The sequence below is a fragment of the Atta cephalotes genome (genome assembly GCF_000143395.1).
Source record: "Atta cephalotes unplaced genomic scaffold scaffold00017, whole genome shotgun sequence".
Lineage (NCBI taxonomy): Eukaryota > Metazoa > Arthropoda > Insecta > Hymenoptera > Formicidae > Atta > Atta cephalotes.
Window position 1 is genome coordinate 163,592 of NW_012130081.1, and position 12,528 is coordinate 176,119.

The 12,528-nt window shown below is 39.3% G+C and overlaps 1 protein-coding gene across 1 annotated transcript in view; it reads left to right on the forward strand.

Annotated features, from left to right (window-relative positions):
- The window catches only part of LOC105618617, a 24,244-nt gene that overhangs the window by 987 nt on the left and 10,729 nt on the right, over positions 1-12,528 (forward strand). The window contains exon 2 of the mRNA XM_012200148.1: positions 4,861-5,020. Within this exon, the coding sequence (XP_012055538.1) occupies positions 4,861-5,020 (160 nt within the window). The remainder of the gene's footprint in view (positions 1-4,860; positions 5,021-12,528) is intronic.

Genomic DNA, 12,528 nt, shown 5'->3' on the forward strand with positions numbered 1-12,528 from the left:
ACTAACTTAAGTACCTACCTCTAAGTAATAAATAATAGTCTATTGTCTAGTAATAATATACTCTCTGTTACGTTATTTATTTTAATTTATAGAGAGAGAGAGAGAGAGAGAGAGAGAGAGAGAGAGAGAGAAAGAGAGAGAGAGAGACAGGAAGAGACAGTGGAGAGAACGTGTGATAATGGAAAATTTTTGTAATTCATGTACATATTTTATTTCATTTTCAAGTGTAAAAGTTTGATACTGAATCTCTACACTATTGTGCAATATATTCAATTTTTTTAACAATCATCATTGTTGCCATGAGTACAAAAAAAAATATAAAAAATTGTTTTGCATAACGTTTTCACAATTTTAAAAAAATTATTCTACATACAACGTATAGTTTTAAAAGTAATTTCCATTTTAAAAAATTCTAAAAAGTTATGTAAAGTTATTGAGAAAATAATGAGTAATATCTATTTGTGCAAATTGAAATTTAATCGCAAGTGTAATAATCAGCGATGCATCTGCTTTGTGTGATGCACGTTTCTCGTATCCTTCTGTTGTCAGTCATTCAAAATCCGCAAGCTTCTCTGGATGCATCGTAACCGATTCCTCGCATTCCTCCTTCAATTTCGCGAAACAAACCGTCATAGAGTTGAAGCGTGCGAAGCACACGTTATGCACGCGCGAGAACAATCAAATACTTAGCGGGCGTGCCCAACGAAAAGAGAGAGACAGCGAGAGAAGACTCCGCCATGTGTGTAGCGGCGGTAGCAAGACAGTAGGATCGTGTTAACGATGTTTCGCGCGCGCAAGGAGAGGATGATTGGATGTGCTGAAATTAGAGATCAAGGGGTTTCTAAACAATTACGCTGTCGGCAGGAGGTCAGACCTGGAGTAGCGTGACGTTAGAGGCTACGGCTTGCAGGAACTGAGGCTTGTGGCCTGCGGCTGGTTGCGGGCGAGGGCCGAGGCTATCAGGAAGTGCTCTCTCTCACCAGCGGTGGCCAATGGGTGGGTTACGTCGACCGGTCAGTAGAGGAGAGAGTGCGCGCTTCTCTTCTCTGATATTCCCCCTGGGAAACAAGCGCGCTGCTCCATTGTACCCCCGAGCAAAGCAGCACGGACATGGACGCGCATAGAATTGGCGGGTAGTCCCCGCACACCCCCTGCTGCTATTACATCGAACGCAGCAACCGCAACGTGGAAAGTTCGCCTTTGAGTCACCCGCCAGGATTGACAGCAATTTTAACTGACGTGACCGAGCTGCGATTATCGCCCACCGGCTGATTGGCGGTCAGAAACATCCCTCAAGCGGGACCAGTGTTGCCTTATGGCCGTCAGCCGAAAGGATAGAAAAGGGAGAGAGAAAGAGAGACAGGGTTGTCCCTTGGGCGTTGCTTAGTGGATGTTAAATGAAATATTCCAGAGGGTCATTATGATGGGTCCGAAAATCACAAATTCTCTTTGATGCCATCATCAATTGCTTGCGAATTGCTTATGCAATGTTTACTAATGAGAATCGTTGGAATCTAAAAGGTATCGTTATATTAAGAGCAAAACGATCGTACATGATGCATCTAACGAAACATTTTCAAAGCAACGGCATGTTTACTTAACTGTTTATAAATAAACAAGTAAGATACCTTCAAATAAAAAAGATATTTGTTGACGAAAGTGTATATTTTTACGGTATTATTTATATATAATGATTAGTTAATTATTGCAAAAAGAATAAATTCTAATTGAAATATATAAAAGCTTCTTCAATTATTCACAAATATTACTATATTCAGGAATTTTCAAAATAATAAAATTTCTTACATCTATGTGTTTTCAGAAATATTTTATTAAGAATTCAGTTTGACTTCAGAATTCAACTTTACGAAATGCTCATTTATTTCTTATATTGTTTCTCCGATTTGTTAAAATCACTTATTCACGTCGACAAGCAACGTGATAGTGTAGCCCTTCGATGTTGCTTTATTGGTCTAGTTCGATACACGTGGGTGGTTCTACCACGATAGATCAGAGTGGAGAACACGGATTCTCTTTGATGTCGTCCATGATTGGTAGTTGCTTGCATCGTTGCTTATGTAAAGCTTGTTAACACTATCTTACCTAACCAAAATACCGGAATTGGATACCATCGATTACACGAAAACAATTACGATAAAAGCCAAAAGGAATATTTTATGTAACCACTGTAGACAAATTGAGAGAGCGAAGGAAACGTGAAATCTATAGAATTAAAAAAGAAATATACACTCACAAAGAAAAGTTTCTTCGAATAAAAAAAAATTTATTTGAATCAAAGAAATTTGTGTATTACTATACAGTTAAAGAAAAGTTTCTTTGAGTAGAACGTCATTTCTTGAAATTAAATAAAATTTTCTAAAATCAAGTAAATTTTATTTTCCTCAAAGATATTTTCATTTTAACTTAAAAAAAAAATCAAGATGAAAGATTTCTTAAACATAACTTTTCTCTGAGTGTATATACATTTGTCTTTATATATATGACACGAATATTCCATTTTACGCTAAAAGTGTCTTATGATTAACATTCGTTTTAATCTATTATTTGGAATATCGCCTTTTTTTCAAGTTTTAAGAATCTCTCAACGTTAAATCGTAATCGCGGACGAAAGCGTCCGCATTCGTTAAAACAAAATCTGTTAGTGCGACGGCTTTATGCGTTGAAAAAAGCGTCCGGTGCAGAGTATGTCGTGTCACTGTTTATCCGAGGCAGCAAGCCGCGACGTGCGGAATCTACGGCAACACCGTCAAATCCCATCACGGACGAGACTACGAATTTCACTGTCGGCCTCCCGTCGTCGTCACCGTTGTGTCGCCCCGATTATACACTCTATTTACCTCCGGGACACGTCAACCTGCGATTACCTCCTCGCGATGCGTTCCTGCCGTGGTCGCGGCGGTCCCTCAAAGCGCGTATCGAACATTCATGTGTCCGTCCAAACGCACCCGAGTCTGGTTGCACGCAATATGCGATCGAGAGGGAACATGAAGATGCGTCGAACGTGCGTGACGGCCACCTGTGCAACATGGGGGGGAACACGCTTGTATATACGTTATCGATGAGCACGTTCGCGAATCGGGAATCTCGAATTCCATTTACATTCTTAATGCCAAAGCAACTAAAAAAAAAAAATCATTCAACTGGAAACGTCGTTTCCGAATGAGGCCGAATCTGACAGAGCGATGAAACCGACAGAAATAATGTTTACTCAACGGGACGAGATTGACTACTGCCGCTGAATACCGAGCGTTTTTACGAGTAAAATTTGCAAATTCTGTTAGAGTAGCGCGAATAAACGATAGCAGCCATAGTAGGATTACGTCGATAGGATACGTCATGTTTATCCAATGGAATCAGCTTCGGATTGTCAGTCTCGAATATACAAAGTTTCTTTGCTACGAATTCACGAGTAAAAAAAGCATGCACTGGTAGAAACATGATGAATACAACACCTCTTTGATAAATTGATTTAAAAATTTCGTTTATCTTTAAATTTTGTCGCTAATGCAAATTAAAACTATTTGATAACATTCGTGTGATTATTCAATTCAAATATTGAACTTTTCTCTGACAGTAATACAAGTCAATCGTATTTTCTACGTATCTTTAACCTATGTTCAGAATAGAGGAAGGAATAGAAGAAAGGAAATAGTTAAATCGTGGAATAGATAAATCGTGGAATACGCGATGTCCTGTATAATTTGCACTACATCTGAGGACTATCAAAATTATTTCACATTCTGCAAACATAATATGATCACTGGTCATTCAACAGTGTTACTGCATTGTCGTAAAAACTATATTTTGCAAATAATTTTACAAGTGTGTACTCTTTATGTAATTTTGAGAAATATATTGATATTAATTTTGTTACTCTAGCTTGGAGGCCTTAACTGTGATACTTTTAATGATACAATTAACTAAATATATAACCCTATTCGATAACTCTTAATAACTATAACGATACAGTCATTACAGTCATTAAAAGTTACTGAATAGGGTTATTAGTAATAAAATGTGTGCATGTATGTCGTGTAAGTTATAATTGGTGTAAAGTTATAGTTTAGTTTAGTTGGTGGATTTTACACATCCTCCTCTTATTCCATCGTTGTCCTTTTCTCTTCTTTAATTTTTTGTAAATTACGTTCTCTATTCTACATATGTATTCTACATATGTATATTCGAAAAAAAATATTTACCTACATAGCATAATTAGTATTATTCTAAGGTCAATTTTTACAATATGTGATTTTCCAAAGATTAAAGGTTACCAAGAGTATAAATTGAGTCGCGAGAAACGCTTATATGTAAGTTAATAAAATTAAAATTCAGACAAATGATTTTAATATTTCTCTAATTTTTCGTTTTTCGTGTTTTTCTTTTGAATGACTACATAGCAAATCTGACAATCTGATGAATGATGTGATTCTATTTATTGACGCAATGTATATGACTTCGGTTTTACTTTATGTAAGTTTTTATATTATTATTATATAAGTTAATATTTTTAATAATCATTGAACTATTCATTACATAGCTAATTTGACATTTGGATAAAGAAGAACGAGCTAAATTGATGGGAATCATCATCTTGGAATTTGCGTTACTTATGTAATTTCAATTTGTATTTTACATTGATAAGAATCCGAATTGAAGGATCGAAACTTTTATTTTATTCGTTATTTGTTATTCACACGAAAATAAAGAATTTTCTGTGCATCCGAACAACTGATATAGACTCTGATGGGCTTTTTTTATATTTTTCACGAATATATCTGCTGATTATTTTTACTACAACAAAATATGATATTCCACAATCTCCTCCATTTCTCTATATAGCCAATGATTGGAAATCAAGATGAATTTCCTTCGCGAAAAGTGTCTACCTCCAATTTCCGAGTAGCATATTTGACGGGCGTTTTACCAGTCACGTCATTGCGGGCATACAAATCGGGCGGCATTCATAATTCCGGCCGTTGCTCATCGCCGGCGGCAGACGGTAGCGGCGAGTGCATATTCGTTCGGAATAGCACGCACCGGCGCACGTGTGCGACGACTACCACGTGTCAGTGAGCGGGACACGTCAGCGACGCGAGACAGTTGCTATCTACGCCGACGTGCCACGCACGCGAACCCAAACTGGAGGCCGTTATTCGCGGACAGGTTCACGCAGGCCAGCATAATTCCGGGATAACTCGGACAGCTGCGTATGATGCCCGTCGGCCGTATCAGGGGTACGATCTGCGTTGGTCCGCGTCGCATTGAGTGTTGCACACCCCTCCCCCTTCTCCTATTCCAATTTCCGATTAATTAATGCGTTAATTTATCAGCTCTCGTTCTACGTTTGGACACGGTGCCGGGCGCCTGGCGCGCTTCGTAGAGCATGGAACGAGGGTAAACAGGATGTAAACCGAACTCTGATCGATATTGACTCGTGTCATCAAGGTCTTGTTTACCGCGCTTGTTTACTCCTATTGAGTATCCCGCTTGATACGTCAATAGATCACAATTTTTCTAGATGATTTCATCCTCCATGTCTTTTTGCATATTATATTTAAATGACACATAGATGACATTTATTTGCTTTTATGAATTATTCAGTTTGATATGTTAATAAACTGAGAAAAAATTTATATTTATTTAATTAAATTAATTTAATTCGTTTTTATTTCTTTCGAGGAATATATATGTATTTAAATTAAATATATTTGATTTAAATACACTCTCCAATGAAAAAAAACAACTAAATTAATTGAGACAAATGACAATTTTTTTTTAATTAGATCTTAATTTTTCTAGATGATTTTTAATACATTATTCCTTCATGCTTTTTGATAATATAAATGACACGTAGAGCAATATATTATTGTTCTTCAATTTTTACTCTCCTCATTTTTTAAATAATTTAGTTGACTTCTTCGTCGATTAAACGCAACTGTCTTAAGACGTTTTACGGTGCACAAAGAAGGGTCGTTATTTCTGATTGTCGATATGATCGAACCAATGACATTGACAAAACGATGTTTTCCAGCTTCGTAAGAAAAATGGACGCAAATAGTAGGTTGCCGATCGAATGTCGATCCGACTACCGCACAAGCAACGAATGAGTGTCACCGGCCATTAACGAGGCCTCGAATTTCAAATCCCGTTTCCGTGATTACCGCGACGGAAACGAGACGGGGACGAGAAAGAGAAGAAGCGGAGGTATTGAAGGGAAAAGCACGGATCTACGGCAGCTGGCGGGCGTTTTAGATCAGATCCCTTTCCAGAAAGTCGGCTTCCGAATGTCAATTTCGGCCGCCGATGCTGAATTCCCGACATTTACGGCTACGTGCCGTCCTGACTTACATCGATAGCCACCGTGAGGGAATTTCCCGGATTTTCCATTTGAGCATTCTTCCCGCGATCATCCGATAGTCAACTCGACGAAAGAGGTTCCATTCGTTGAAAGGCATTTTTCTTATTTTTCTTTATCGTGTTATTGAACGCATTTGGATTGCTTGGAATTTTGCCAAATTATTAATGGAGTAAAAACTTATTTTCATCTCATTACTTATACAATAATCTCATTACATATATATATATATATATATATACAATTAATATTTTACAAAAAGAAGTGATTTATTTATGCTAATTCTATACTAGTAACGTACAAAACATCACTTTCAAATCATTTGTTGTTGTTTCAACAGTAACATTGCACGAACATTTTACGCACGATACTTGCGGGAAACAAGTTCTCGTTTAAATCACCTATTTTACTATCAACATGATCGAGTGCAAATGCTTCGTGTTTGTATCAGCCAGAACGTACGAGCAGCAGTGTGACATCAGTGGCTGTTGTCAGTATATTCCGAAAACGCGTTGTCGCTCGTTCGATATAAAATACGCAGGGGATAGCGCGGGAAAAGGGTGGGCGGAGGGTGGACAGACTAGAAAGCTGGAGAGAGCGGTGGTGAGAGATTCGAAGGGCTGGCAGATAGATAGGCGCCGGAGCGTAACTCGATATAGCTGCCAGCAAGCTGCCGGTATCACGTCCCCTCCCCTTTCCCACCTTCCGTTTCCTCCACTATCCCATCCTCTCGCTGGCCCGTCAACCCTCTCGTTCGTTCGCTACGGATGCAGGGTTACCCAGGAATATTTTCCACGTAAATGCAGCATCGATGTTTTCTCAGCAACGAGGCCTTTCGATGGCAACCCCCGTTCCCGATTCCATCCCTCCCTCTCTCGATCCCAACCCCTGTGTCCCGTTTCCCGCATATCGCGCTTCTCCTTTCACGCGCGCGCTTTCAACGTTTTATTCCGCGATCTTGGAATACTGCAGCTGTTACACCGTCGCTGGCACTGATAGGGACCAACTGCTCGATATTCTTCGAGAGACGATTTTGGTGCATCGACCTTGAGCTTATTGTTAGACAGAAGCGATATCGAGGAAGCAGAATCGAGACTGATGTCTCAGCGGAAAACTAAGGAAAGGAATCCAATTGATCCGGTTTTCTCGGTTGATTTAAAAACGAGGTCGATGTTTGTTACATTTTGACTTCAAATTTCGTTCTCGTGAACATGAAGGCGTCCAAAGCCTTTCGAAACGAGAGCTTCAATGCTATGTTTCTGGAGCTTAAACATTTTGTTAGAATAATTTTACTTTATCTAAATCCCACGCTGGAAAAGAGTCTAGTTGTATTAATTGGAATTCTGAAAATGGATAGAATTTTCTGATTGAATCTATTATAACTCTTGAGATAACCAAAATTCTGATTAATACGATCAGTATCTTCTAGTTTTCAATCAGAAATTTTTCTCAATGCAAGAAAATGACAGTAGAAATTTATTAATTTCTTAATGTTGTAATTTCGATAAAATCATATATTATATAAAATCATATATTATAATATATTATAAATCATATATTATAGTAGAACATAATACAGGCCCACAAAAAAAGTATCCTGTGTTGGGATGAAGACTCAGCTATTCTTATATATTTGTTGCTGAATACGAATCTAACATAAAAATAGGATCATCCAGGGTAAATTTTCAATCTAGAACGACAAAATGATCCATTTTTTCTCATTTTTTCGCTCTAGAATTGAAAATTTGTCCTGGATGATCCTATTTTTATATCAGATTCGTCGTATTCAGCGACTCAAAATACATAATAATAGCTGGATCTCTATCGCAGCACAGGGTACTTTTTTTGTAGGCCTATGTAATTAAAAGATCGCACAACGTCTCCTAAAAAATGTTCGAGAATGCTGACTCACGGCGTATACGTGATCCTAACTTCGCAATGTTATAATGATCGGTGAAGCGAGCGTCAAAGTTGGAATTCGATTCGGCGACGGTAGCATTAAACTTAAGTCTGCAAGTTCGACATTCGAATCGGAACAGATCGCATCTCGGTAACATTAATATGTAAGACGTAAGAGCCAATTAGTGGCGGTTCGGTTCATAGCGGTATAGTTCTTACTTCCCTGTCGTAATGGTGGCTTTGACGCGATTCGCGTTTGCCAAAGTTTCCGAGACGGCTTTGTCCCGTCGTTTGCGAGAACTCGAGAACTCCATTAGCTCTACGTCGCGCCACCAGCATTCCCGAAAACAGGAGCCACCCCATTGACCGAGATCCTTCAGGAAACTTCTCGAGAATGCGTCTTGCGGGAAATGGCCTTGAACTTGATTAGATTCTAGCGTCCCAAAGATTTTCTTTTTTCCTTTTCTACGTTCCGAGAGGCGAATGTACTGTTGAAATATCAAACGAATTTTTCACAGCTTCACACTTAACTAACTGTGTGACTGTTATTGACTTGTAGTGTCATAAATCTGAATACATGACTGCGTTCGTTGACTTTTTGCTGCGATATCACTCACAGTACACTACACAACACTGCAGATTTTAACGCAACGTTGACATTCGAATATCTTTCGCTTTGCATGTTCACGTATGTGCAAGACAGGAGGAACAATTGCGACACGAAATGCTCAATGCGCGAAATATCCAACGCGTCGCTCGGCGGTCGCTGGATGCACCGCTGGGAAGTCACGATATTCCGATACGATGGTTTATAATAAATTCCGGCGGCAAACGCGTTGCGTGCGATATTTAGACGCGCCTACATTGTGCGTCATGCCCGGCTCGATATTGTGACCATCTCGTATCCCGGACACGTACCAACGAAATTACGAAATTTGCAAACAGACGAGATGCAACGACATGGGTGCGACGCGATGGCCGGGCATGTTTTCCAGTATCCGCGAGTTCTCGCACATCGGCGCAGGATCCTTTTATGGCAGAAATTGAAGCAGAGCTCGATTAGATGATGAATCTATGTCGAAAATATCGCGGAATTAGCGTGCGCTCTCCGCGAAAATCTCACGATTCTCGTCGAATTTCCTTGCCCTGGGCTGCCGTAGAAAATACTGCTCGAGATGAAGTTAGTATCGATCCGAGCTCGACTAATTACTTTGATACGCGTTTGACCGTGTTCGACCACACCCTACCGTGACTATCGTTACGTGAAAATCGCATGTTATTTACGCTCTCTTAGAGTAATACCCTAAATAACGTAGTATGTGTAATGGTAACATAGTCTCTGTTCATCGATAACAGCTTTATTCTCTACATTATGATAAGAATATTTAAATAGCGCCGCGTCAGTTGAATGCCACGTTACGAGCTTTATTTGACATTTTTAGTCATTCCTAATCACTCTTTTATTAAGAGATAAATATGATCTTTCTCTATTTTTATTAATCGTTCGGAGTAATCACTGAAATATTGTCCCACAGATTACATGATTTCATCTGATGACAAATAATTTTTTTCACTATATATAAAGTCATTTGGTAAAATAATTGATTTTATTTAATATCACACAATTATTTCTTGTAGTTGCATATGTAATTATTGGATTATACATTGGGATTTCATATAAATTTTATAATGCTTTCGGGAACTCTGTCCGCGATTACATTAAGTGATTATCCCTTCGAATTTTATTTGATGTCAATATGTGAGAAAACATATAATTAATGCATTTTCTATGATAGACGCACGCTAATTCGCACAGCGAACGTATCAGGTGTGCGGCATCCTCGTCGGTGGCGTTAATCGCTTTGTAAAACACTGATGTCTCATTAAAATCGCATTCCAACCTGAATTCACAACGCCGCGGATTTCTGTTCTGGCACCTCTGATTTAAGTGGATACGACCGAAGTTGGACGGCCGACGTTCGCTCGTGAAAATTGCGCCTCGACACGTGCGGCAAGAAATTTGTTGATCCGCACGGCACATCCATTCGTTAATTGCCGCCAAGCAAGAAAAGCTCGTTAAGCGTCCTTCATCCTCGTAAAAATTCCGTCCTTGCACGAATTATCGTCGATCGTTACTATCTGCTAATTTTGTTGTCGTCAGATTCATCAGATCGTCAGAGATTCGATGGGCAGGTTAATCGCCAAGTGTTTAATTACAAAATGAATTTGACATTTATATTAAAAAATTTTATTATATTGAAAAATGAAAATGATTATATTGAAAAATGAGAGATATTAAAGACAAAAAGCATCTACCGTTTAATAACGTTTTGATGGTTCGCGTTTAAAGATCGTATAAAACTTTAGTTGCAGCTATTATATCTCTAATGTTCTTTGCTAGGACTGAGGATGCCCTGTGCGAACGTAAACGATAAAATGACGAGATTGGGGCCAGTGGACAATTTCGTTCTCGTTTGACGAGTGTTTCAAACGAGCTGCCGGGCAACGGCAGCAACAACCTACCCCAGCGTTCCTGGCAGCAATTCTCTGCCCTAACGATGACTGCAGCAGTATTAGAAGGCGATGGGAGGGAGGGCAAATCGGGTCCGTGCTTCCGGTAGGGGGTGCGAGTGCTGACGTAGAGGGCTGTGCACGTATTACAAAATAACAGGCATGAGCAGACTGTAAGAAATATAGTCAGAAAAGAGAGGCGCCTACCTTCGCGCACATGCTACACCCCTAAATCTAATTCCGTAATTTTTGAGCACGTGAGGATTCAATTTGTTCCATCACGCAACCCGAGCGTCTAGGATGATTCAGCATTTTTCCTCGGTAATCGAAGTATCGTCGTTCTATTCGTCCCATTCTTTTGATGTTTCGACCAATTTAGGAGCGACGCTTTTAAAATCGATGCTTCCTCCCATGGATGGAACCCAATGAATGCACTCATCCATCTTTGATTTGAGCCTGAAAATCGAGAAACGAATACGCGCGTGCGAGTATCTACGCATCGCGAATGTCCGTTGTTTCGCATGGAATACGACAGCCGATCGGCGAAATTGCGACGGACTGTGAAACTAGTTGAACAAAGTGTAATTACGAGCGCGACACCACCCCTCCGTTTTCTCCTCCTCCACCGTCTGTCTCTCGCACAAACGCGAGCGATGTTTGTTTCGACGTGTGTAATCGGCCGGAAATTCGCGGCGCGGCGTGTCGATACACATCGAGTTGAGAGTGCTCTCGTACCGCGTTTATATGTTATGCGACCAATAATCCGGTGGATCTAGAACGGAATGTCGGAGCCGAGGCGACGAACTTATCCGTGAACTTTGAAGCGCAATTTAGTATGCATGGAAATTGGTACGCGAATTTACTGAGGTCGCGTTTGTAGATTACATCGATAGTTGAAAGCGTTAATTGGGTACAGCGTTTGATTTTCATTAAACATTCTGTGCCTCTCATTAAAGATTAATCTGTAATTAATTTAATTATATATGTTATTTATTGAATTAATATGACGTGAAGAATGTTTTAGTCTTTATTACATCAAATTTGGTCCATTAATTAAAATTAAAATTGATAACTAAAATTTGGATATCGAAATTGTTTTCAGTCTTTATACAAGTAAGTCAATTTGTTAAATACAATTATTATATAATATGATCTATAATTTATATCTATTATTTATTAAATTAATTTTTATTAATATTGACATGTAAGAACAGAATGATACAGAAATATACTAAAATTTGAAACATTATTATCCGATATGATATATTTGAAATGAATTTTATCAATTTATCGCGAGAAATATCGATATCGGTAGAGAATTAAATGAGATCGTAAAAGAAGCAAACTTGTTTCGAAGCACCATGGGCGATGTTTGAAAGTAAATGGTAACCTTGGGTAATAACTTGAAGACGCCCACGTGGATGCTCGACCGATCGGGAAATACGACCCGAAGGGTTGCAGCCGCAGAGTCGGTGTCTGCGCTCGGATGTTGTCAGGGATGTGCTCCGGGGTTGAAGAGGGAGAGAGTCCCGTAAAGAGGAATGGTTATGGCAACAATTCATGGCTGCGAAGACAAAGAAGGAACACGGCTACGGAGAGAGAGAGAGAGAGAGAGAGAGAGAGAGAGAGAGGAGGAGGAGAAGAACAAGAGACGACGAAGAGTAGTAGTGGCGGACGGTAAGGTAAGTACGTACGTACGTACGAAGTAAAGTTAAATTTAAGTTTAACGTCCGGCCGGGACG